Source organism: Sporobolomyces salmoneus, assembly GCF_050403485.1.
Source record: "Sporobolomyces salmoneus JCM6883 DNA, S_salmoneus_JCM6883_v1_ctg83, whole genome shotgun sequence".
Classification (NCBI taxonomy): domain Eukaryota; kingdom Fungi; phylum Basidiomycota; class Microbotryomycetes; order Sporidiobolales; family Sporidiobolaceae; genus Sporobolomyces; species Sporobolomyces salmoneus.
Window position 1 is genome coordinate 24,914 of NW_027481080.1, and position 25,217 is coordinate 50,130.

General features: G+C 51.3%; 9 protein-coding genes across 9 annotated transcripts; 5 read left to right on the plus strand and 4 right to left on the minus strand.

Moving 5' to 3' along the window:
- Nucleotides 1–278: 278 nt before the first annotated feature.
- JCM6883_005623 (uncharacterized protein) lies at nucleotides 279–3,561 on the minus strand (the record flags this gene model as incomplete). Its single annotated transcript, XM_076635099.1, has 12 exons — nucleotides 279–414; nucleotides 490–585; nucleotides 652–952; nucleotides 1,011–1,166; nucleotides 1,228–1,233; nucleotides 1,301–1,343; nucleotides 2,024–2,123; nucleotides 2,198–2,311; nucleotides 2,379–2,653; nucleotides 2,727–2,831; nucleotides 2,905–3,340; nucleotides 3,422–3,561. The coding sequence occupies 12 exons, from the start codon at nucleotides 3,559–3,561 to the stop codon at nucleotides 279–281; spliced, it is 1,908 nt and encodes a 635-aa protein (XP_076484911.1).
- Nucleotides 3,562–5,747: 2,186 nt separating this feature from the next.
- On the plus strand, nucleotides 5,748–9,150 carry JCM6883_005624 (uncharacterized protein; the record flags this gene model as incomplete). The annotated part of the gene is made up of 11 exons (XM_076635100.1): nucleotides 5,748–5,999; nucleotides 6,056–6,184; nucleotides 6,252–6,416; nucleotides 6,478–6,891; nucleotides 6,965–7,100; nucleotides 7,178–7,889; nucleotides 7,959–8,012; nucleotides 8,081–8,637; nucleotides 8,700–8,851; nucleotides 8,926–9,028; nucleotides 9,098–9,150. 11 exons carry the CDS (start codon nucleotides 5,748–5,750, stop codon nucleotides 9,148–9,150), a joined length of 2,727 nt encoding a protein of 908 aa, XP_076484912.1.
- Nucleotides 9,151–9,848: 698 nt separating this feature from the next.
- JCM6883_005625 (arsenic resistance protein) lies at nucleotides 9,849–11,584 on the minus strand (the record flags this gene model as incomplete). Its single annotated transcript, XM_076635101.1, has 9 exons — nucleotides 9,849–9,972; nucleotides 10,045–10,140; nucleotides 10,206–10,506; nucleotides 10,578–10,733; nucleotides 10,822–10,861; nucleotides 10,931–10,983; nucleotides 11,047–11,223; nucleotides 11,290–11,442; nucleotides 11,500–11,584. 9 exons carry the CDS (start codon nucleotides 11,582–11,584, stop codon nucleotides 9,849–9,851), a joined length of 1,185 nt encoding a protein of 394 aa, XP_076484913.1.
- A 1,539-nt stretch (nucleotides 11,585–13,123) lies between these two features.
- JCM6883_005626 (uncharacterized protein) lies at nucleotides 13,124–17,121 on the plus strand (the record flags this gene model as incomplete). The annotated part of the gene is made up of 2 exons (XM_076635102.1): nucleotides 13,124–13,274; nucleotides 13,334–17,121. The coding sequence occupies 2 exons, from the start codon at nucleotides 13,124–13,126 to the stop codon at nucleotides 17,119–17,121; spliced, it is 3,939 nt and encodes a 1,312-aa protein (XP_076484914.1).
- Nucleotides 17,122–17,152: 31 nt separating this feature from the next.
- Nucleotides 17,153–18,072, minus strand: JCM6883_005627 (uncharacterized protein; the record flags this gene model as incomplete). Its single annotated transcript, XM_076635103.1, has 3 exons — nucleotides 17,153–17,542; nucleotides 17,607–17,904; nucleotides 17,966–18,072. The coding sequence occupies 3 exons, from the start codon at nucleotides 18,070–18,072 to the stop codon at nucleotides 17,153–17,155; spliced, it is 795 nt and encodes a 264-aa protein (XP_076484915.1).
- Nucleotides 18,073–18,337: 265 nt separating this feature from the next.
- Nucleotides 18,338–19,736, plus strand: JCM6883_005628 (pirin family protein; the record flags this gene model as incomplete). The annotated part of the gene is made up of 5 exons (XM_076635104.1): nucleotides 18,338–18,388; nucleotides 18,553–18,661; nucleotides 18,807–19,008; nucleotides 19,100–19,355; nucleotides 19,425–19,736. The coding sequence occupies 5 exons, from the start codon at nucleotides 18,338–18,340 to the stop codon at nucleotides 19,734–19,736; spliced, it is 930 nt and encodes a 309-aa protein (XP_076484916.1).
- Nucleotides 19,737–20,211: 475 nt separating this feature from the next.
- Nucleotides 20,212–21,062, plus strand: HNT1 (adenosine 5'-monophosphoramidase; the record flags this gene model as incomplete). Its single annotated transcript, XM_076635105.1, has 5 exons — nucleotides 20,212–20,306; nucleotides 20,406–20,464; nucleotides 20,645–20,754; nucleotides 20,820–20,852; nucleotides 20,922–21,062. The coding sequence occupies 5 exons, from the start codon at nucleotides 20,212–20,214 to the stop codon at nucleotides 21,060–21,062; spliced, it is 438 nt and encodes a 145-aa protein (XP_076484917.1).
- A 231-nt stretch (nucleotides 21,063–21,293) lies between these two features.
- Nucleotides 21,294–22,450, minus strand: JCM6883_005630 (uncharacterized protein; the record flags this gene model as incomplete). The annotated part of the gene is made up of 4 exons (XM_076635106.1): nucleotides 21,294–21,548; nucleotides 21,624–21,853; nucleotides 21,924–22,063; nucleotides 22,134–22,450. 4 exons carry the CDS (start codon nucleotides 22,448–22,450, stop codon nucleotides 21,294–21,296), a joined length of 942 nt encoding a protein of 313 aa, XP_076484918.1.
- Nucleotides 22,451–23,099: 649 nt separating this feature from the next.
- Nucleotides 23,100–25,167, plus strand: GDA1 (guanosine diphosphatase; the record flags this gene model as incomplete). The annotated part of the gene is made up of 5 exons (XM_076635107.1): nucleotides 23,100–23,910; nucleotides 23,970–23,998; nucleotides 24,071–24,621; nucleotides 24,697–24,975; nucleotides 25,107–25,167. The coding sequence occupies 5 exons, from the start codon at nucleotides 23,100–23,102 to the stop codon at nucleotides 25,165–25,167; spliced, it is 1,731 nt and encodes a 576-aa protein (XP_076484919.1).
- Nucleotides 25,168–25,217: the final 50 nt, after the last annotated feature.

The window sequence follows — 25,217 nt, forward strand, 5'->3', positions numbered from 1 at the left end:
TTCTTTCATTTCGCAACACATCCTGTCGTTTCCTTTCTCGCTCTCCTCGACACAAGCTCCTTGTCGAGGATAATGGTCTGCTCTCTCTCTTTGTAGCTTCCCTCCTGTTCCGACACTGCATTCTGCTTGATCACCTTACCTTACCTTTTCTCGTGTGCGGCCCGAGATACGGTCTCTCTTCGTGCGAGTTCAGCAAGGTCAGAGTGGACAGATGAACAGCTGGAGATTACAACAAGATATAAACGTGAGATAAGAGATCAAAGAACGAAGAGAGCTCTTCAAGGTTCCGGTTCTTTCGACGCCGATCCCTCTTTCTCAGTCGAATATGTGGAGCCTGCTTCGCTTGGTAGATCCCATCTCGTACGTTTTCGGTACCATACGAGCAGGTAGGCGAGAGTGACAAGTACGGGAACCCTGCGAGAAAGAACGAGCGATGATCAGTCGCTAATTCTCCGCGGATTCAAAACGAGAGAGGGAGGGAAAACTCACTCTACGAGAGGACCGACAGTCGCTGCTAAGGCTTGGTCGCTTTGTGCTCCGTAACTGGCGATGGCGACTGCGATAGCGAGTTCGAAGTTGTTCGAGCTGTGAACGAGGCAGAAGTGAGCATCAGATAACGAAATCGACAAAACCGAGGTGATTGCGACTCACGCGTTCGTGAAGGCGTGTACAGTTGACCGTTGGTAGGACGATCCGAAACGCTTGCAGCCCCACAACGTGAGGAAGAAAGCACCGAGGAAGTAAATCAAGAGAGGAGGGATGATTCGAAGGACGTTCGTGATCGAGGAGACGACCTGTTTTCCTTGACCCGCGAAGATGATTATGATGGCGAATAAGAGGGAGATGAGGGATAAAGGTGCGATCGCAGGGAGGAATTTGTTCTGATAGAAGGACTTGAGGCGGAGGACCATGAAGAATCCTCGAAGGGCCATAGCGGCAGCGAGAGGAATACCTATAGAGCAAGCGTCAGCAGGGCGCACGTGTAGGTGTTGTACAGGAAAAGAGCGTACCGAGGAAGACGGCGACACTCTTAGCGACGACGGCGTATTGGACTCGGTGCTCTCCGATTTCTGAATTAGGTGACAGGACGTGAATGTAGAAGATGGACAAAGGGGCGAAGAGCACGATCTGGAGAAGTGAGTTGAATGCGACGAGGACAGCGCAATCTGAGGGGAAGAAGGAGGTCAGCAACTCGATGTGGCGAGAGGTAAACGTGCAAAAGCTTACGGAATGCTACGACTCGAAAGGATAGCTCAGTAGTCAATGAGGTTTGAGGGCAAGAGGCGCAACAACTGCTTACAGAGAGATTGTTCTGACAGAGGGCTCAGCTGTTCCCGAGCGGACTAGAGAAGCCCCTTGGTAGTAGTCACATCTCATCTAATGCTACACTTGGTACCTTGAAGCAGTCGAGCGGTCTTCAAGGGCTTTAGAAGATGAAGAAATCGGAGGTTGAACTGAGTTCCGACTTCCCCCTCTTTCTGTCTGGTCGATGGGCGTGCGCTTTGTGCTGGCTGGAATGTTGGATCAGACGGCAGTAGCGAAGAGTGTGACGGAGTGAAAAGAGTGAACGATGGAGTCCAGTTCTGGCAATTTCGACTTTTGCGATTTCACCTCCGCCGATTAAACGGAGTCTCTGATCGACAGCGGAGGCAAGGCTACTCGCTAAGGCATTCAGCGGTAATCGTAGGTCCTTCCGTAGTAAGGTCTCTTCTTTCACTTTCGCAGACTCTTCGCAAATCCGAACAAAACTCTCGCGAAACTTCAGAGCGAAGCCGGGCTAAGAGAGCTTGAAGAAACGAAAGAGTACTACTTGAGGATCGAGCGCGAAAAGCGAATGGAAGCAAAGGCTGAGAATGGATTGAAACAGGGTAGACAAAAAGAGAAAAACGAGAAACAGAAGGGGGGAGAGAGCACTCATCGTGGAGAAGGTGTGTATTCAAGCGAGGATTCGTCAAGTCGCTAAGACGATCTAGACGTTGAGTCCGGGGATGGCAGCAACGGCGACGGTCCTTCCGATACTCACGCGCGTGGTTCGAGTTCCGATCAATTGGGTGAGGTTGTGGAGGTATCGAGCGCGGTCGACCGAGAATCCCATGTTGACGAGTCGACGTTGGGTAAGAGGCCTGTGAGGAGAAGCGATGCCGATATTCGCAATTCGACTCTGGGTTTCGATTGACGAGAAAAAGGAGAAGCTTACCATCTGCGGTCCCTTCCCTGTTGCCACATCAAAGCAGCTTCGCTGACTTTCCAGGTGAGACGTTGGTCCTTCAAATTGAGGTGAATTTCTCGAGCAGCAGGATGACCGGGATCACTGCGAAGAAAGGTGTTTAGGTCAGTCACATTGGGACAAGGTGATGTGAGCGGAATACGAGGCTCACCCGAAAGTACCAAAGCTGAATTCGATGTTAGTACCATCTCCTCCAGTAGTTTGAACGTAGCGGTCAGAAATTGCAGCGAAAGTTTTCGCAGTTTGAAGGACGAAAGAAACGTCCGAGAAGTGGAGGATATGGTAATCGTTGGCGGGTACGGGTTGGGCAAAGAATTGACTGTCGAGCCAAACGTCGACTCGAGTGAAGGGAGCCAGGAGGGGAGTGAAAGCCGGAGCGACGTGTTGAAGGTAACGGTTGAGACGAACTTGTTGTTGCCAGCCACCCTGTCGTCGAGAAAGACAGCGGGTTAGCGTTTCGAAGTAATACCGATAGGCACTCCGAGAGAAGAGAGCTTACGAGAGTCATTCCAGGGGTAAGACCCTCGTCTCGAGGCCAAGCGATGTCACCTTGCCATTGAACGTTTTGAAGTCCGGTTGAAGCTTGAATCAAGCGCGCCGCAGCCTGTGTAGATCTCGACGTAGTCGTCAGCTCAAGCTTGAACGTTGGGAAGAAGCATAATGAGATGGGAGCTCACCAGTTTCGCCGTATTCCAGTTGTTGACTGCGTTTCGAACTGAATTCGTGGTGACAGTTCCTACCTCGTGTTCGAGGAAACCATTCATCGAGATACGAACCGTAACACCGAGAGGGAGAGGAGTGGGAGTGACAACGTTGAACGGTTGGAAGAGGGGACGGTTCGGTCTGATACGAAGAGGGAGGATTGGGAATTGTCCCTCCTTAGTGGTTCTTCGACCTTGATTATCCACCTCGTACCACTGTTTGTGAACTCTCGCGTCCGCGAAAGTGAAACGATTTACGTTGAAATGATGTCGACCGATGATCTCGAAAATGTCGCGATTGTATCTGAGTGCTTTCTCAGCTGAAGCGTGTCCTCCACCTTTGGCGCGAAGGGCGTTGCAAGCATGAGGAGCAATTTGGCGTAGGAAGTTGAAGACGAGTTCGACCTCGATTCTGCTCGATCAAAACGAGGTCAGTCTCAACCAATCTCCTGCCTCTCGCGCCTCTCGAGAAGTAGCAGGAATCGAACCTTACCCATTTGTGCGACTAGCTGCAGGATCAATCTCGAAGTTGTCGAACATAACCTTGAAGCAGGTCATGTGATCGTTTGGAGCAACGGCTGCGTCGTAGGAATCACGGAGGGCTTGTTTGTTCGCTTCAGACCTGGGAGCCATGTTGAAATTCGAGAACGGGTAGGACTTGAAGCGAGAGGGATGAGGAGAAAGGGAGAGAGGGGGGAGAGAGAGAAGAGTATGGAAGGAAGAAGAACCTTTCGCGCAGCGTCCCTCCCATCGCGCGATTCTTCTCCAATCCACGAATTTCGCGCCTGCGGTGCTCCGAAATTCGCGACTTTGACGGTAAATCCGAATTATGAGAACCTTAGCTTCTCGTTGATAATTCCTTCAAAATTCGGTTGAAAGTCCTATAAGGTAGATGTGTACAGATATGAGAGCGAGAGAGAAACCAATTAGCAAGCGTCGTGCGTCAGGAGGAGAAGGCAAACGGAAGGACTTACCTTGCGAAATTGTTTCGCTTTCGTTTTTTGAATTGCTTCGAGAGTTGCCTTCTTCTCGAGCAGATTTTCCCTCTCCCCGGAAGCAGTCATCGTCCACTGCGCTGAAGGTGTCCGTCTGAGCCGAGAGGATCCCGGAAATCTCCAAAGCAGCCAGAACGGCGAAAGAAACATCGGTTCGAAGCCTTCAACCGCGAATTTTCTACCTGAGCGCATTGATATCAATTTAACAGTATTCAATACTCGGACTCTGGAACGTCGTGGGTGACCGAGCAGGAGCCGAAGCGATGGTAAGCGGTCCAATCAGAAGGAGGCGGTTCGGGAGAGAATGCTCCAATGTCAACGAAGCGAGAGGTACCAGCGCGATTTCGGGCGATGCGGGCCGTATGGAGGGAGTTGAAACTTTGGTGATGCGGTTGCCTCTACTAGAGCACCGGAAGAGGATCAGCTGTCAAGACAGGGACAGTATCTGCAGCAGAAGAAGTATCAAAGGGTTGGTGACTCACGAGACTCCCAGAGCTAGCTCTAGAGCTATCGCTCAAGATAGAGACGGAGCCCAAGCGTCGTGCAAAGGAGGGTGTGATGAAGGCGGACGGAAGAAGTGTGATGAGGCGAGCAAAAAGCGGTTCAACAGTTGTCCCGGGTTTTCCTCTCTTTCTCGACGTAGTCATGCCGCGCCCAGAGCTCCTGCTTCGGGTAAACGCCTACAGATGCGCTCTAGTCTCTATCACGACTCCCTGCCGGGGAATGGAGTGAATCCGCTTCCGCTGCTTGCCCTCCTTCTCTCATCCAACGCGTTTCCACCCGGCTACTTCGCATCTCCCTTCTGCTATTTCCTCCCTTTCGTAGGCTCTCGCCAGACGAAAGGCGCTGTACGAACAACCGACACAACCAGCTGCGATCGATTCAGGTGAGTTGAAGAATTTCTCGCTTTTCTTCCTCCACGGTTCGAGAGCTGACGTAGCCGTTTGACTTCATTCGCCTCTCATTTCGTCTATAGCGCGATCGTAGCCAAGAGCGAGTAGACAAACACACTTCAACGGGAACGAGTGCACGAGATATTGCCTGGTGGAGACCCGATTCGTTAATCGTAGACCCGTCTTTCTTTTTCCCGATATGTACGTTCTTGAGGACGGAGATCCCTTCGCGATAGCCGGTCACTGACGCGGTTAGTAGCTTGGAACGTAGGCGAGGGTCAGAACGCGCCTCGAAAGGCAAGAAAGCTCCGAGCTCAGTTCCTTCGAAGGCTTCCGTATCTCTCAAACTTTCGGACGGAGTTCATCTATGATATCGAATCCGGACATTTATAGAGGGGATCTGACTAGAAGCAGAGCGCTCGTTCGAAACGCGAGTTGAGGAGGAAGGTAGCGAAGAAAAAAAGTCGGATTCCGCTGCTTTAGCTATCCGCGCTTAGGAGGGTCGGTTCCCTTTAATTCGCTGAAGCGGCTGGGCACGGTGCTCGGAACGAAGCACGAAGCTTCACTCGAGGCCCGAACCTCTATCCAACGAGGGTTGAAAGGGCTTGACCTCTTCCTTTCTCTCATGACACTTTTCCAAATATTGCTAATAATGGAAAGCTGGCTACGCCAAAGGGGAAGCGGTAAGTCGAGACTGTTTTTCTCTTCTACTGGGGCGAAAATTGCGAAGTAACGAAATTTTTGTTTTCCAAAACATTCACTTCTTCTTCCTCACCTCGTCCTCGCTCTTCTGCAGACTTTGTCGCTCGATACATAGACATCTCTCGTCGACGTATCGGTACCTTCCTTCGCCTCTCACGACACATAACGACTCAATTTCGACTTCCCCACCTCTTTACTCCTCCTCTCTCGCCTTCCTCTCTCTCCCTCGATGGTTACCGCAGCGGAGCGTATAGCCGCTCGTAATCGACTCCTGGCTCAAGCAGCAAACTCCCAAACTCTCGCCCCTACCGCTGCGGCTGCCAACTTGCTTCCCACTCCTTCAACTTCTACCAGTATCACTCCCCACGTCGCGACCACGGCGCAACGACCTGAACCAACGGACTATGATTTGGTCATGCAACTTCCTCATATCGTAGAAATACAGCAAGAGCTAGACGGAACTGTCGGAGGCCAAGACAGAGTGAGTCGCTCGGTTTTCCTCTCGTTCCACCAGATCTAATCGGTACTCTGCATCAGGACAAGGTTTTCAGGAAACTTCAATATGAGATGGTTTTATCTTTGAAGGAAATGGGTTCTCCTGAAGCAGTCAAGCTAGCGAGATCTATTTGCTTTTCCTCAGTTCAATACAAATGGGATCACCACTACGTGAGTTCTCGCCTGATTTCCATATACATTCCGAGAGATTCAAAGCTGATGTCGATCTGTTACGTAGTGGAGCCTTTCACAAATGCGTTTGATTATCGACGTCGCTTTCGAAGATCCAATTTGGAAAACCGTCGCTATAGTTGTTTGGACCTTCGAACCTGCTAAGACGAATGAAATTACCGGACGACTGATTGAAAATCTCAACCGTTGGTATACGGGTAAATCAACGAAGGTACGAACTTTCATTTGTCCGAAAGTCGCAGCGTAAGCTAATTGACTGTTCGAAAAACTAGCATCAAATCTCAATCGTTCCGCCTGACGTTCTCTTCTCACTCTGGGATCTTCCCCACATCATCTTCACCAACCCTCATCATACTTTCCTACTTCCGCCTCTCCCTCCATTCGGTCCCGCCGTCTCTTTCTCTGGCGAAGAAACTTCTTCTTCTTCATCGACTCCACCTCTTCCTTCGTCCTTTTCGAAACGAACGACCGATATCTGCATCGTCAGAAAGATCTACAACCGCATCAAGCTCCGACCACTTTACTATTACAAACTGCTCAAGAAGAAAGGAGTTCTCGAACCTCTCGGGTTCAATCATCCTACCGGTATTCCCGTACCTGTCGTCGGTGACTTCGAGTTGGACATTGAACGTACGACTGGAGAGTTATCTGGCGTGAACAATCTCTCGATTCGCTCGGAAGAAGCTGTGAGTGAAACTTTATCGCTCCTCCGGGTTCTCGCGAGTCGTAGTTGACCTCACTTCTTCCCGCTTCTCTCAGACTTGTTGCGTCGTCAAGAAACCTGGACCTCGAGAACAGTTTGCTTTCGTTGGAAAGAAGGCCGGAGACGAGTTGTTTGTCAAGCACGGAGGAAAAGAACTGCTGGTCGATGCAGTCATCTGGATGTCCGACGAAGGTCAGCCTTATCTTCGGGTATGATCGAATCGAGAATGACGACTGACGAGCTTAATTCTCCATGCTTCTTTCGTTCAGGTCGTCTTCCTGTAGAAGTTTTCAACAATTCAAAAATCGATCAACGTGCTTGGTGGGATGCCGCTCATGATACAGGACGACTCTACCGCGATCAACGACCAAACTTTGCCGACCGTTCAGCAATCATGACGCTTCCCTTCACTACTCAAGACGGTCGGCGTTGTCCCGTCAAGATCGTCAACTTCGGAGGAACTTGGCAGTCCTCACAATACCGAATCGATCTCGGTTGGTGGAACGTCGCTGACTCTGCCAACCACCTCTTCGCTACCCCGCAAAATCCAGTTCGCACTACAATTATCGACGCTCTCGATCTACCCTTCCCCGTCAACGTACAACGTGAAGCAGCTCGCTGGGCGGCTGACCCTGACAAGATCAACAAGTCGTTGAATGACACGGCGAAACAGATGGAGATGAGCGTTGCCGCTCTCAAACTCGCGAAGATCGACGAATCTCAAGTCCACAAGAAATTGGCCGACGATCTCGAGCTCGACGACGATGACGACGACGATGAAGAAGACGACGACGACAACAATAGAACTATCGGACACGGAGGTCATGCTGGAAACGCTGCTTCGGGAGCTGGAAGTGCGAGCAAGAACGAGGAAACCTCGATCGAAGAAGATTATCAAGTCGAATCTGTCAAATCTCACACCCCAACATGGAACTCTCACACGAAACGCTTCCTCTACGCTCTATTTGTCAAGAAATGGGGGTAAGTACATCTTGCTGAAGAGTTTGTCTCGTAGCTGAATTTGACGAAGTTGTGAATTTGCCTCGACAGTTTCAAGGCTGTCCTCGATGCCTATAGCAGCTATGGTCTCACGGAACGTTCTCTGTGAGTAACTTCTACTTCCCTGTATCTCAAACGTCGCTTTGAACTGAGACGTTCTTTGCGTTTTTTAGACAAGAAATGATCAACGGCGTCACTCTCACCCTCGCCTCGGTCATGAAACACATCGAAGAGAACCCTGATGCGACTTCTTCTTCTTCGTCTCTCACTTCGTCTTCAGCTATCCATTCTACTCCCTCGCGCGCACCAACTCCCAACTCGACTGCCGTACCGACGAAGTCCGAACTCGAAGACGACAGCGATGACGATTTCGAGATTCTCACTCCCGCAGGATCATCAGTCGGTGCATCTGGAGCTGGAAAAGGGAAAGGAAAGGCTGTCGAAGACGTTGGAAAAGGGAAAGGAAAGGCTGTCGAAGACGTTGGAAAAGGGAAAGGAAAGGCTGTCGAAGACGTTGGAAAAGGGAAAGGAAAGGCTGTCGAAGACGTTGGACTTCCTGGAGTTACACTTCTCAGTGACGGAGGAACAGCCTCAGCCAACGAGGAATCGAAGGGAGGTGGAACCTCGATGGGGAAGAAACGGGAGGGTGAAGGACCTGAGACTATTGTCCTCGACGATAGCGATGACGAAGATTCGAGAACGTACAGCAAGAAACTCAAAAAGTCGCGAGGTATGCACTCTCCGACATCTCCTCAATCGTTTCCGGACGCTGATATTCACGCATCCGATCAGGTTCCGCCGGATCTACCGACACTTCTAGTTCGGCCTCTCACTCTCTCTCCTCAAGCTCCTCTAGAGATACCGCCAACACTTCCCTTTCTACCGCTGCAATCGACTCGAACAACAGTGCCAGCTTGATGGATGAAGCCGTCATTCGAATGATCGTAAGCTCATTTCCCTTTTATCTGGATCGCTCGAGTTTCCGAGCTGACGCTCGGCACTCTTGTCTCCGTTTTAGAGCATCGTCGGTTCAGAACAGCTAGAACGCGTAGTAGCTTTCGTCGGGACTCCTGCGGTCAGAGCTTACATCGAAGGTGCTGGAGTTGACGGTCTTGAAACGAGTAAGCTTGTCTTCCGTCTCCGCACTCTAACGATACCAAGACCACTTATTTGCTCGTTGTGCGTCACAGTTTACCCAGTCTTACTCGATAGATTCCTTACGGGGGGAATTGACTTCGCTTGACATCTCTTTCTGAATCGTTCAAACATCTCCTACGATTACATTCAATAGCTTTTCCTTCGTGTTTCGTCTCTGCAGTATCTTTCAGCAACCATTAGTGCAAATGCACGAACCGCAACTAGTTGTTCTAAACGAAACTCAATTCGAAAGCCGGAGAGTGCGAGTACTTGACCTGAGCTCATCTCTTCTAGTTCAAACGCGAGATTGAGACTGTAGATGCTCCGTACCTGCCGAGGGATACCGCGCTCCTAGATATCCCGCGCCTGCAAATGGTATGAATTGCGAGAGGAAGCTCGAAGGCCTCAGGCGCAAGGCCTTCGGCCATACTTCCCTCTCCAGCTCCTCGCTTCCCTCTTCTCTTCTCCTCTCTCCGTTCCCATGTCACGCTCATGCCGGAAACCTGCTTTTACTACGCTCATCGCGTTCTCGGTTCACCTTCGGGATCGCTTCTGTCGTCGCTCATTTTCGTTTTTGTCCTTCCGACTCTGCTGCGTAGACTTTCAGCTTTGCCTGCTCAGTCCTTTCGATGCGCCATGTACGTCTCATCGACGAGAGTGTAGGAGTTGAGACGAGAAATTTCAATTTCTGTCCGCTCTCCCCCCGAACGTTCCGTCGAATCGAAGAAAGTGCAACACGCTTACAACAAGATGACCGTGCTAGTTGTACAGTTATATGAGTCAGATAAGATTCAGATTCGCCAACTAAACTCCTTCTACCGTCTCCTTCTCGACCGATTGTTCCGATCCTTCCTCGTCCACAAGATCCCATCGACTTCGTTTGCGGTACCACACTAGGGCGTAGGCGAGTGCAACAAGTACGGGAACCCTAATTCGGTAGACGAACGGTCATTATGAGACTCGAGAAAAAGGGAAAGTAGTCGAGGAGAAGAAAGCTCACTCAACCAAAGGTCCGACCGTCGCTGCAAGTGCTTGATCGCTGTTCGCACCGTAACTAGCGATGGCAACCGCAATGGCAAGTTCGAAATTATTCGATCTAGCGGAAGCAGCCAGATTAGCATCGGTTGGAAGATCTCGAATACCAGGAAAGGAGAAACTCACGCATTTGTGAATCCATGCACAGTTGATCTCTCGTAAGATGTCCCGAAACGCCTGCAGCCAAACACTGTGAGGGCGAACGCGGCGATGAAGTAGACAAGAAGAGGGGGAATGATTCGAAGAACGTTGGTGATCGAGCTGACAACTTGTTTTCCTTGTCCCGCAAAGATGATAATGATTGCGAATAAGAGGGCGAGGAGTGAGAGAGGAGCAATGGCGGGGAGAAACTTGTTCTGGTAAAACTGTTTGAGCCGAAGGATCATGAAGAAGCCGCGAAGCGCCATGGCGGTGGCCAGCGGAATTCCTGAAAAAAAGAACGAAACCATCGTAAGTTGTTGTCGCGAGATCGCACCGAGCCAGAGAGAGGACTCGTACCGAGGAATACAGCGACGCTCTTAGCAGCTACAGCATACTGGATGGTCTGCGTTTCGCTTGAATGATTGTTGGAGAGGACGCGAATGTAAAAGATCGATAAAGGAGCGAAGAGAGCGATTTGTAGAATGGAGTTGAACGCGACGAGGACAGCACAGTCTAAAAAGCATCGTAATCGTCCGATAATGAGGTGAGTATGGTTGCAAACAGGAGGAAAGGAAAGAAATTGGAGGAAGTGCTCACTCACAGTCAAGGTCTCCTTGAGCAAGGTCGCACCAAACCAACACCTAACCGAGCAGCGAAGCGGTCAGTAAGCCTGCAACTCATTGCCGAATAGTAAAGAGGAGAAGGCTCACCATTGCGATACAGCGAGCGATTCCAACCAAGATTAGACCCTCTCGAAGATCCTCTGCAGAAGATCCAGGGCGTGAGCTCCTCGACATGATAGAGACGGAAGCTGAGCAGAACTCACCCTTGTCAGGGAGAAAAGCCCATGCGAGGCAAAACATGAAGAGAGGGAGAACAATCCAATTCGCAACGAAGGAAAACAGAATATGTTTCCACAATCCTTTCTGCTTGAAGAGTGCGACGAGTGCTTCAGGTGATACTCGAGCGAGAATTGGAACCATCATAACGATCAAGGCGATAGCTACGAGCTCCAGGGTCGTTAGCGCGGAACAATGAAAATCGAAGAGAACTTGAAGTCGGGACTCACCAAGAGGAAGGGATACGTCGACGAACTTGACTTGTTGGAGCACTTCAGCTGCAGACGAGAAGTTTCCAATGATTAAACCTATTGCCATCGCCAGAATAATCCATACGGCGAGCAATTGATCGACAATGGCTAATCGTTTGAGCTGCGGAGTGGCTGTGAACGGACTGGATCAGCTGGAAAGCACCACTGGGATCGTGGCTGTTTACGTACCAGTCTTCTGCACGGGGTGTTCCATTTCTTCCATGATTTCTTCGGCTCGAGTTTGCTTCGGCGGATTCGCTGGATTCGACTCCATGGCTTGTTGTTGGGCGACGGGTTGATCAGTCGAGAGATTAGCGTAGATGACAGGACGAAAGGTGAAGAAGGAGAGGGAGAGAAGAGCGAGCGGGAGAAAGAGATGAAATTCTGAGATTTCAAATTCGGAGCTTCGATTGAAAATCAAATTGCTTGGAACGTCTCTCTTTTCGTTCAGCACGTTTCGCAATCCTCAAGAGCTGTCTTCGCACAGTCTCAATCCCTCCAGACGCCTTGCCGTCTGTAGGCCGATAAAGCGAAGAGAAGCTGGGGAAGCGACCGGTGATTCAAACTCGAGCAATCCGAGTGAGACTGACTAGAAAAAAACGAGAGTCGTCTGCTGGATTCGCTTTTGCACCCGGATCCTTGCCACCGTAACCTGCTGGCAGGGAATGCGGGAGCACTGAACGCCTCGTCGATACTGCCTCGGAGTCGCCAATTTGACCTCGTCGCGAAGACGAAGCTTAGGTTGAAAGACGGAGCAGAAAAAGCTTCGAGGTTGAGATGGGGAGGGGCACGCCGAGTCGGCTCTCAAGTTCGTCGGTAGGCAAGTCAATGCTGCTTGGATTGAGCAGCGTTGGAGGCGTGGATGGGAAAACTACAATACCGTCCTCGGCCAGATCCTCGATGGAACGCAGAAATAAAACTCGACACGACTCAGCCGATATAACTATTCGTCGGAGATTGCTTCCAGCCTATGTAACCAGGATGAATCCTTCAGACACTTCACTGAGGTTACGCAAATCGACTGGAGAGATTCCGCGGGAACGAAGCAAAACGAATCGACTTCAGTGGAATAACGGACCGTTTCAACGGCGTTGCGAGGGTTGTGTATTATGTACCGAGAGAGTAACTACAACATGAAGCTGTATCACGATCAGGGTTGGAACGTCGGACCGATTCAGGACCGCCCGGAGAAATAAGGAAAACGACAGATCGGTGGATCAATGCAGGGGTGAACGCACCCTACGCCTCTCGAGACTGGAAGACAGCACCGCTACTGAGGACCTGATGGATCTGTGAAGGGCCGAGGAGCAGTATCGGCTGATACACGACGCTTGAACCAGGAGAACAGGTGAATCTGAGAAAAAGGAAGAAAAGCTTGTCCTCACACGACGGCAGCGGCAGAGAGCAATCTGCTGGGAGCGACAGAATAGCTGGGTCGGATCTATATGAGCTCGAGTAGGCGTGTGGAAGACGTACTCGGAACAGAAGGAGTCGCGAGTCGATTCAAGGCTGAGTGTCGAGCCGGCAATGGATTACTGCAACGATCTTGATCCTATCAAACACAGCAATCCTGAATTCTAGTTCTTCGATCCCCTTCCCTTACATCCCTCGCGAGATCGCGGAAGAGCTGTCGTCCTTAGAAGAATTGTTGAGGGAAAAGAAGCGAGAGCGGAGGACGATGCCATGGAGGGTATACACGGAGCCCGGACGATTTATCTAGCTGCTCTGAGCGTATGCCGAGTTTGACAAAGAGCTAGTGAAGGGAAGAGAGGCAACGAACGAACCTTTAAACTCTTTCATCTCACATCTCGAAATGGACTCCCAGCGAATCCGGCCTTCGCTCGCCGACCTCGCCAACTTGGACCTAGATGCCCCAGCTTTCCCTGAATGGGAGCTCAACAACACTCCGGCCGTAACCGTCTCGAGAACGAGACCTCCGACAATTCTTTCAACTTCGGTACCTCGTGAGTCTCTCGCCTCAGCTATACCCTCAATGCGAACTGAACATGACTCGTGATGATAGCACCTGTGCCGGAGATCCCTTTCGATGAGCCACAGTCCTCAGATTCGACTCTTCCTCTTCCTCCTCCTTCAAAGCCGAAATCGAGGTTTGCACTACAAAGGGAGAAAGAAGCAGCAGAGAAAGTAACACAGGAGTTTGGAACAGGCAAGGGAACAGAGAGATTCGAGCTAGACCTCGATGGGAACGACGAGCCCGACGGAGGAGCTCTCCCGAAAGCGACTCCTCGCCCTTCCCTCGTCAAGGACGTCCTCGAGAAACCATCGACTCGTAACGCTCCTCCACGACCTCCGACTGCCCCGACTCTACAAGCTGGAAAGAGGCCGACTGGATTCCCTCCGATCGGAAAAGGAGTATTTCCTCGAAAATTCCCATTCACTCAACCTTCCTCCGCTCCCCCACCTCGTCCTCTGCAGCAAACGAGCTCCGCATCTTTCGACGCAGACAAGATCGTAGATGGAGGTTCGGTTGAAGGATTGTTGCAGACCGTTTCGAACGAGAACGAGAACGTTTTGCAGGGAATGTCGGAGGCTCAGATCCTCGAGGAGCAGAGACAGATCAGAGAGGAGATGGGTCTGTCGGAGGGAATGATCAAGATGCTACAGGAACGAGCTCAGAAGAAGCAGAAAGGTGGATCAGGTTCTTCTGCTTCTTCGACGAGTACTCCGACTCCTCGAACTCGCCCGCCTCCAGCAAATCGACCTCGAGTCCCCACTGTCACGGACGAAGAGGAGGAGGAAGGTACACCAGAATACATTCGCAAACATTTCTTCCCGAATGAACCCGTCAACCCTGCCCTCGACTGGATGAAACCCCCTCCCGCTCGAGCATCTTCTTCTTCTACCGAGCAATCCTCCCTCCCTTCGTCCTTCACGTTCAATCTTCAAGGGGCTCACGTCGCCCAGACTTCAGAATCGGCCCCTCCCGAATCCGGTAGCGATCATCACGTTTCGTCCTCTTCAAATTTCACGATTCCCTCCCTCCTCTCTCTCACGGCTTCCTCCGTCCCTTCTCAGCGATCTACCGCCTTCACGACTCTCTACCGTATCATCTCTCATCCTTCGAACCACGCTCTCCTCATCGGTGAAAAGGATTGGACGACGTTGCGAAACCAACTCACAGAGAAAGCCGCATGGGCACTACGAGATCCGAATCGAGGGGTCGTGATCGCCTCCATCGATCTATTAGATTACCTTTTCGCAACTGAACAAGCTCCTTGTCGATCCGAACCCCTCTTGCAGAACGCGGAAATCCCGAAAACTCTCCTTTCTTCGTTCGAATCATCCGATCCTTTCCCTCCTATCACTCTCCAGCTATCTCTCTCTGGCGGCACTCTCCCCCGCTCTTCCACTCTCCAGCTTCTCACGATCCTCGATAACTTCGCGCGACTCGCTCAACGAGACTCGTCTTCTTCCTCCTCTCTCGACTCCCTCTTCGCAACCCCGAGACTCCTCGAATCCATCGTCGAGCGATTCATTGCTACTCCCTGGCCTTCCATGGACGGCTCTACCTCACTACGACCTTCACCGCTTGCCCTCTCGTTCTTAACGAATCTCGTCCGTTCTTCCCGGTCGAGAGCGAAAGAAATCTATACTCGAAAACTCGTCGAACCTACTCTCCGATACCTCGCTATTCCTCCTTGGGAACTCGAAGGAGGAGTCTCGTCAACAAGAGAGTTGGGGTATGAAATGTTGGAACGAGTGTTCGAGTTGTGGCATAGTTTAGGGAGGTATGGAATTGGATGTGAGTTGAGGACTTTGGCGGCGGGTTTACTCGAAGGTGTAGTGTTTGAGAGAGTACACGAGGTGTGTCAGCTCGAGGTGGAAGAGAGGGCGACAGGAGGAAACAAATGGTTGGAAAAGTTACTCGAATTGATGAGTGTTTGGACCGTCGCGGCGATCGATCCACACGTGACGGAACACGATATTGTATGGAGTCAGGTCGAAGGGTGGAACTCTATCGCTCTCGAGGTTTACGAATCGGCGTCGTCAACAGAAGAAGGGAAGAAAGGATTGGTTGCGAAGAGTGTAGAGTTGTTGGGTTGTTGGTTGGAGGGAAGTAAGGTTAATAAGGGTTGGAGGGGAGAGAAAGAGAGGGAATGTATCAAAGAGGAATTAGGATCGGATTTCGAGAATGGTGGAAAGGGGAGGATACTAGTCGAGGGTTCGATGAAGAGGATGATTAGCGGCGAGGACGACGAGGACGACGCTCCATTGGTGTCGGCGGCACTTCGACTCTCGGAAACTTACAAAGAAGATTCGAACCCTCCAACTCCTCGACTACTTCCACTCGACCCATCTCTCGTTCAGTCTGTCGTACATTCCATCCTCTCTCGCCCAACACGACCATCTCGCGATTCGATCGACCTCGTTGTATCTCTCTTACCCCTCCTCGACGACCTCTCCTCCCGTATTACCTCGACTATCCTAGTCCTCCCTCTCCTCGACGCATCCCAAGCCGTTTCCGCTCGCGATCTCATTTCTTTCCTCCTCTCGACCCTCTCCCCCATCTCCTCGACTCTCACTTCTACCCTCGACAAGGATCTCGAAGTCGACTCGTTGGCCGATCTACCCCTCTTGAAACCTTTCTACACTCATGCAATCGTGACGAATTCGGGAGGAAAAGTTATCGGTCCTTCACACCCGACACCTCGCGACCTCAAGCTCACCCATTCTCTCGAATTACCGTCAACACTGTCGAACGAGGGAGTTCTTCCTCGAGATTGGCCGTTGTCAGTACTCGACGAGTTGTTACGATCCGAAACTTCGCCTGTGTTCCGAGGAGGAGGACTGCCGAAAGATTGGGACGCTAGCGAACTACAACTCGTAAAGAGCTCGTTGGTACTCATGAGGGTCGTCGACGGTACCTACAGAAGTAAGCTCGGTGGAAGAGGAAGAGTAGGAAAAGCAGAATTGATTTACGATCTAATGAAAGTCTTCATGCTCGAGAAGGACGCGAACGGAGAAGGAGGGGCTACTACTGCCGTCTCTGGCGGTGAACGAGATCTATTCCTGACCCCATCAGTCGAATATTCGATTTCGCAACTTCTTTCTCCCTTACGAATTTCGTCTCTCCCGACTCAAGTACTCCCAGCTCTCGAATCTCTCCAAACCGATTCGCCTCCTCCGCTCGAAGAAGTTTCGTCCCGATTCAGTACCGCACCTTTCTATCAACTCTACACGGATTTCCTCGGTCTCTACGACTCGATTTCCCTCTCCAACCCGAATTTCGCGCTCCTCCTCCTCCCACCACTATCTCAACGATACTCAATCGATTATCGACGTCTACTATGGACCGACTACCAACACCTCCTTCGAACGATCAAGTTCACTGCTGAAGAAATCGTCACCGACTCAGACTCAGCAGCGGAGGAGGAGAACTCGAGTTTGGCGAGATGGTTGTACCCGAAGGAAGAGAACGAAACGATCTTGAAGGCTTATTTGGATGGACTGGTGAAAGGAGTCATCAAGAAGGAGGGACAACCTTTCTTGACTTTCGTCGCGGTTCATCATTTGTCGGAAGCTATCTTCTCCGAATTGGAAGATGACGAGGAGGAGGGCAAAGGACTGAAGTCGAGGTTGATCAAAGGATTGTTGGGAGACAAAGAAGTGATGAGAGTGGTGGTTAGGTATCAACAAACGAGCGAACCAGGTCAACCGCTCAAGGGATCGGACCAATGTGTTGAGGGCATCGAGGAGGGAGAGCTCAACAGGAGACTGGTAATGATGAGCGAACTCGTTGGAGACGAGCACTTCGAGGGCATCGACGAGATCGTTCGAAACCGAAACTGATCTCGAGGTCAGTCTCTCTCTTTCTATCGTCTTATGCGCTTTCAATTGACATCTTCGATTTGACCTTGTTCTTCTTCCCCACAGATCTCGGTACGAACCCGATACTGCTTCCTTCTAAACCTTTCGTCAATTCTTCCATTTCCTTATCCTCCCGAACCTCCTCTTTCTCCTCTTTCTCCTCCGCGTATCCCGGTTGACCTGCGCGTGGCTTCCAATCTTTTCTCAACATTCCATGATGCAATCCACCTTGATCAGAGTCGCTGTTTGGTAACAACAGTTGACCGATTCCCCAGATGACAACGGCGAAGAACCACTCTTTTGGATAACCATGAGAGGAGATCATGTGTAGTCTACGATTTTTCGGATTCGAGAAGAGGTGGCGACAATCGCCAGTCGCAGAAGACGAGTGAAGACATTCAAACTGCAAGAACGTACGAGCTTAGTTCGCTCTGAATCGCAGGAAGGGAGGAAGGGGGCGAACTCACAGTCTTCTCACCACGTTGTTGTCGCAACTGTGTAACGGGATCGTGGCATTCCCTCAAGTGCAAGTCCAGTAACCGTTCGTTCGGGAAGATTCTCCCACAAACTTGCTCGTCCTCCTCGTTCTGTTTCCCCTTGCCTTTGTCTGTCCGTTGGGCGAACTCGTAAGGCGACGGAGTAGATTGGCAGACGTGCGTATGGAACGTCGAGTAGTGATCCTGATAACTTGCCAATGTCGAGAATTGTCGGGGGTTCGAATCGCTACACGTCGGGCCGAGAGTGCATGTGTAGTTATTCGAATCACTATCTGCACGTAATGGGTGAGTTCTGGTACGAGAGAACGGAGAGAGATCAAGGAACCGACGTTGAAGGAGTTGAAGGACGGAGAAGTTTCGGATTCGACGAGCTCGAGGCTGATGAACCACTACTAGAAGTTGATGTACGCCTAGGTCGTTTCAGGGTAGGGTCCATGACAGTGCTTAGAGGTTGTTGAGTGATGACAGAGCAGAGTTGCCTTTTCATCTCTTTCCCTTTCCCTCTGCCCTTCAGCAGCTCGGCGACTCTCTTGCTCTTGCCTAGCTGCTCCTTCGACATCTCAGTCATCGTGGCTTACATCAAAAACGTTCTCTTGACGAGTCTCTTCGCTCTATTCGTCGCCTACTTCTACAACTTTCATCTACCCTCTCTCACCGTCACCACATCCGACCTTACCACTATCCTTACCTCGACAAACAACATGTCAGCCTCTCAAGTATCCCGTACTGTCGTCAAATCCGTCCTCGCGGTCGTAAATTTCCTTTCCACTCCATTCGCCTCTTCCGGATCTATTGCTGACCTCTCTTCGTGTTTGTCCGTGTCTCTCCTCGTCTCCCTGTACCTCTCTACACCTCCATGTGACTATCTGGCCCCGTCCGTTCCCCTGCGCGCCCGCAAAATTTCACTTATCCTCAGGAAACTCCCGAGGGAGCCGGGGCACTGGTTCGACGTTCGATCGGTACCGCTCAACTTCGCAACTTCACTCCGTTCCTGATGTTAGACAACTTCCTCGTTTCTCCTGGGGGTAAGTTGCTTCACCTTGTCGCGACTCGCACGCCCTGACTTTCGTCTGACTCTCCTCCCTCCCTTTTCCTCTCTTTTTCGCTCTTTTCCCTCTCTTCTCCTTCTCTCCTCCCTCTCTCTTCCCTCTCTCTTCCCTCTCGATTTAGCTGGATTCCCTGACCATCCGCATCGGGGTATGACAACCCTCACCTACATGCTGAAAGGCAGTTTCCAGCACGAAGATTTCAAGGGGAACAGAGGTCTCATAGGCCCTGGCGATCTCCAGTTTATGATCGCGGGTAAAGGGATCATGCACGCCGAGATGCCAGTTCACGGCCCTGGTCTCGACGATCCATTCGGACTTCAGCTGTACGTTTCCCCCCTTCTCCCACTCCGCCCCTTCTTCCTCTCCGCCCCTCTCCATTTCCGCTTTGTTCTTGCTGACACGACTGTTCAACAGATGGATCGACCTCCCGAAGCAACACAAATTGACGGAACCAACTTATCAGGAACTTACGGCGAAAGAGGTTCCTTCAGCTCATCCCGCTCCAAACACTCTCGTCAAAGTCATCTGTGGAGAATCTGATGGATCCCCTGAAGAAGGAGTCGTCAGTTCTCCTGTGAAACCCCTCGGAGGTTGCTGGTTCACGGATTACACCATCAAGCAGAAGGGGGAGAAAGTCTTCCAAAGGATCCCTCAAGGTTGGAACGCGTTTGTACGTTAGGTTCAACCATTCCTCCTCGCAATGAATGCTGTGTACTAACTCGAAAGACACTCTCGTTAGATCTACACTCTCTCCGGTTCTCTCCTCGTCGGTCCCCCAACTCCCTCCTCCTCAAACCTTGTCGAAGCGTTCCACACCGCCGTACTCTCGAACTCCCCTGACGCAACCGGCGTAACTCTCGAGTCAGCCTCCGACGAGGAAGTTCGATTCGTTGTGATTTCTGGCGAACCGCTCGATCAGGAAGTCGTACAGCATGGTCCGTTCGTTATGACTTCGAGGGAAGGGATCATCGAGGCCTTTAGGGATTACCAGGCGGGGAGGAATGGGTTCGAGGGAGCTCATGAATGGAAGAGTGAGATTGGGGGTAGATGAGCTCGCTGCAGTGAGGAGGTTGTAACGGATGAATAGTCTTCAGTTCAGTGTGCGTTCGACGAGCTGCACAGCAACGGTCAAGTATGTCACAGCAGCGACGAGACTCAGTGATAGAAGAGCTCCGCGAGGGACCGTATCGCAGCGCACAGAGAGCGCTCTTCCTTGCGAAATTTTCGATTTTGTGTTTTTAGCTCCTTACGCGTTCCGCTGCCTTGTATGTGACTGAGAGTATCATACATTGCACTCAGTGTCTCAAGCGAGCGTTCTGCGAGATTCAGCACATTTCGCTTCCCCGCTCCGACGAAACGTACTTCCGACTCTTCCCACTCGCTCCTTCTTCACCATTCACTCCCCAGTAGCCAGAAGAACAGTACTCAGCACCTTCTCACGACCTCTCCAGCGTTCCCACTACGTCAGAACTACCCCTCTACTTCGATCCATCTCTCCCCGTACTACTCAGCGCTCCCACTCGAACATGTCGGCCCCTCACAAAGTAGACGACGACTGCATCTTCTGCAAGATCATCGCTGGAAAGATCCCTTCGTTCAAGCTGATTGACACGGATTTATCGTGAGTTGAGAATCCGCTTCATCTCTTCAATCCTGCGTCTCCGCCTATACCTGCGTGGAGCTAGAGTGACTAAGATGGATATGGATTTCGGATTTGCAGGTATGCGTTCTTGGACATCGGACCGATTGCAAAAGGTCATAGTTTGGTCATTCCTAAATGTGAGCTCTTCTCCCTCTCCCTCGTCTTCATTCCTCGGACCTTTGCGTCTTTGTCGCTCCCGTCCAAGATGACGACAACCTCAGTACCAGAGGCAGCAACTGACTCGTCGTTTGAACCTTGCCCCCGCCCCACTTTTACTTTTCCCCTCTCCGCTCGTCCGCTCGAAACGCTGCTGTTAGACCACGGAGCGAAACTCCATGACTTACCCGACGAGGCTATGACCGATATCCTCAAGAACCTCAAGAAATTAGCTGTGGCTCAAGGTCTCGAGAACTACAACATCTTACAAGTGAGCTCGGAATCCATTTTCTCTCGTGATGCACGACCGTTATTGACCGATATTTGCCTCGATAGAACAATGGTAGAATCGCTCATCAAGTTGTGGACGTAAGCGCAACCCTCTTCCCTCTTTCTTCGACCCTTCTAACTTTTATCTCGTTCGTGCACTCGCTCTAGCATGTTCACTTCCACTTGATCCCGAAGCCCAGCGACTCCGACAAAGAAGGACTCGTCATTGGATGGCCTACTCAGAAGGGAGAAGGATTCGAAATGGATCAATTGAAGCAATTGGCAGAAGACATCAAAGGGAAATTGTAAACTGCCGAGACTTGGACGAAGACGTAGAAATAACAATAGGTAACAAATCCGTGATTGAATATGAATGATAAGGAAGTGAAAGTAAGTGCGGCTCGCAGCTTGAGCTCGTTTTCTCCCTCTCTGCTCAGGTTCTCTCCGGAAATACCGATATCGACTTCTCCCACGACTTCTACGCCTCCATATCTTCGCCTTCCATCCGCCACACCAACCCCCTCTCGTTTCCACCGCACCTCACTGTAATCCAGCTCGAACAACTCGCTCCGGCGCCCTCACAACCGTCGATCCCGAAACTGTTCGATGGGTTGAAAAGATGCTTGCTCGTTGAGTTCGTTCAAGTGGACGGACTGAACTTGAACGTGAAGGTACCAGGAGTTCTCGAGAAGCTCTTCGTCCTTGTTCGACTCTGTCAGGTTCGTGATCACTGCTCGAATCTTCGGGAGCAGAACCGATTCCTTCGGAGCTAGACTGAACGCCTGCACTTTCTCCCTGTCGACGAGAATTAGGAGCACAGTTCAGTGGACGAACACAGGAATAAAGAGGAAACGGAAGTCGGACGCTTACAGCGGAGGTGGCCTGGTCGTAGGTAGGTAGCTGAGGATCGTAAGAAGGAGGTTGATTCGGAGGTCTCGAAGCCTCGTAATCGGGTAGACTACCCATAGATTCCCGTCGTACGGGAGCACGTCGATCAGTCGTCCACCCAGGATGAACGGTTCGACGTTCCAACGGAATCGATGCTTCTGGACGCGGTTTCGGTTTCGACAACATTCCCTTGATAACGAGATACCAGCACCCTGCTCGAACGAACGCAAGCACCGGTCAGAATCCTAGTCTAGGAGGAAGTTAACGCAAAGCAAAACGAACCGACAGTCGTAATTCCCCAAGCTACAGCGAGGACTATCGGTGCCGCGTTCCCACTAATCGTTCCGACCCATATCAATCCAGACGGTGTGCGTTGCGGGAACTGCACGAGGGCGAGGAGGCCAATCCCGAGAATGAACCACCTAATGAGACACGAAATAAAAAGAGAAAGTCAATTCCGGTCGTCTTGAGGTTCCCAATCTTCCAACGTACACGCCACCATACGCAGCCCCTTTAACCCCGATCACTCCTCCTGCTTGACCTCCATATGCATTGGGGAACCACAGCAGGAAGCCAAAGATGACAACCGTTCCGATCCATGGAATCGCAGCAACGAGGACCGCCAAAATGAGTTTGATCCAGAATGCAGCGGTGGTCTTCCTCCTTGTGTTGTCGGCGTCGTGTGTCGAGCGCGTATTTGTTCGTCGAGAGTGACCCGTTGTGTCGTCTGCAGGAGCTCTAACTCGAGGCCAGCCCGAAGCTGAGCTCACGACACTCGCTCGACGACTTGACCGTGCGCTTCTGGGCATCTTGTCGAGGAGAGGTTGTCAAACCAGAAGAGAGAACGGTTGGCTCGGGCCATGGGGGGTCGAGAGAAGGGGAAGACTGGTCCGCGGCTTGAGCTCGAACGGGGTTCGTTCATCGTCCGTCACTCCTGTCGCACCTACTTGGCATCGACGACGGAAGTACTTCGAAGATCCAGCTCCAGTGCTCTTCGTGTGTCCTGAGTAACCTGCTGCAATAAGACGTTCAGCTTGCGGACTCGGCTTGCGAAACTTGAAGTGCTTTCGAGATTTTACCCGATTTCGTCTTGGATTTCCCTCGCTTTCTATAACCTCTGGGACCTCCCCTTCTCCTGCCTAGAAATGCGCCTGTTGGCACTACAGTAGGTCCGAATTTTCGTCGCGAAAATCGAGAGCGTCCGTTTGACGATCTTTCCTCACTTCTTCTATCCTCCGACCGACCCGTGTCAATCGACACAGAGACAGAACCAAGCAGATAACCGCACAACACTACTCACCTCACTCGCCCCGACTTTACTCGCTATAAAAAGCCTCGAAACCATCGATAGATCTCGTCAACATTTCCAGCTCATCCAACTCTCACCCTCTCCAATACCGGCCAGCACGCCGTTCCTTGACCTCTTCCCCTTCTCCACCGACCACGTCTGGCCCGCGAATGGTGCACTTCCCTCCGAATCTCTCTTCATCTCCAGCTCGTAAATTACTCGCTTCTCAAGAGCCCGACTCTCCTTCAAACTCGGACGACGAAGATATGGGACTCTCGAATGGGTCTACACGGAACGGGCTACGGTCAAACCGCGACAACAAAACTTCCCCTGGTCATCCGTTCCGATATTTAACGCCGAAACGAATCGCGATTGCAGCAGCTGGTCTACTGTTCTTGATCTTTTTCTTTGGAAGATCATCAGGAGGAGGACGGGAAGGATATCGGTCGAAGGCGGAGCAAGACCTGTCGAGGGAAACGGGGAAAGCTCCAGGGCAAGAAAAAGTCAACCTCGATAAATTACCCGATACCTCGCCCCAGAAACAACCTTCCGCGCAACAAGGAAAATGTACACCACCACCAGGACAGAAAGCGACGACCTATGCGATCATGATCGATGCAGGTTCGACCGGTTCGAGGTTACATCTCTACACTTTCTCTCATTGCGACCCGGACCCTAAAGCGCTACCGAAACTCGAAGACGAAGGGTTCTACACGACGAAACCTGGATTGTCGGATTACAAAGGGAGACCGGCGGACGCGGCGGAAAGTTTGAGAGGGTTGATGGAACACGCAATTGATGGAATTCCGAAATCTGAAAGAGCTTGTACTCCGATCGCGGTCAAAGCTACGGCAGGATTGAGGCTGTTGGGTCAGAAACAGAGTCAGGAGATTCTCGACGAGGTCGAGAGGTGGTTGAAAGAGGAATGGCCGTTCTCGGTGGTGAAAGATGGAGTCGTCGTAATGGATGGAAGAGATGAAGGTGAGGCAACCGACTTATCATTCATCTTTACTTTGACTGATCCTCGGTTTCATCTACAGGTGTTTACGCTTGGATTACGATCAACTTCGTAAGTCTCTCTTTCGTTAAGCGGACTCGCTACACTCGATCCTTGACTGAAAACCGTCTCTCCGTCATATAGCTTCTCGGTCTCATCGGTCCTAATCAACCTGCCTCAGCCGGATCAGCCGCCGTCATGGATCTCGGAGGAGCTTCGACCCAAATCGTCTTCGAGCCCATCTTTGATCCTACTTCCCACTCTTCCCTCGCCCCTGGAGATCACGTCTACGACCTCGATTTCGCCGGAGAAGATCACGTCCTCTACCAACACTCTCACCTCGGCTACGGGTTGATGCAAGCTCGTCGAGCCGTCAACAATCTCGTCGCTTTCTCGTACATTTGGTCGAGCGGCCCGAAAGGAACCCCGATCGACTACGACTCTCTGACTGAAAAGGATCAAATTCACAACCCGTGTATGTTCGAAGGCGAGACGAAACTAGTCAAATTGGATCCTCCAGGAAGATCAGAAGTCAACGTCACGATGGTCGGAACGGGTGCTGGATTCGAAGCGTGTAGACGAGTAGTCGAGGTCATGATCGCGAAGGATGCGGCGTGTGAACACCCTCCTTGCGCTTTCGCCGGAGTTTACCAACCGAAAATGGCGGAAGTTTTCAGCGCTGGAAAAGTCTGGGCGTGAGTCCTCGCTCTAGCTCTCTCTCTCGTTACTCAAACGTTCTGATAGCAACTTTCGCTCGCTTGTGCGCGCAGTCTCTCCTACTTCTACGACCGAATCGCCCCACTCGGCCTCAAATCACCTTTTTCAATCTCCTCCCTCCGTCAACTCACCTCGGACGTCTGCGCTGGCAAGAAATCTCCCTCGTGGTCTCGATTCAAAGGGAACAAGGAAGCGATGGCGGAATTGTCGGATCGACCAGAGTACTGTCTCGATTTGACGTTCATGTACAGCTTGTTGAGTTTGGGATACGAACTCGAAGAGGAGAGACAGGTGTGGATGGGAAAGAAGGTTGGGAATGTCGAACTTGGATGGTGAGTCTCCTTCCCTATTACGTCTATGCGGTCGGCGAACTTGACAGCGCTGGAAGGAGAGAAGCACTGGAGGTCGAAGTACAAAAGTCATCTCTGGACAATCCGCTGACTCTGATTCTTATGCTATCCAGGGCTCTCGGTGCAGCGTTGGCTATGTTAGAAGGACACTTGTCGTGCCGAGCAGATTTATGATCACCTTTCTCTCGAACGATTCTCTCGCATTCTTTTAACGAACCAAATTA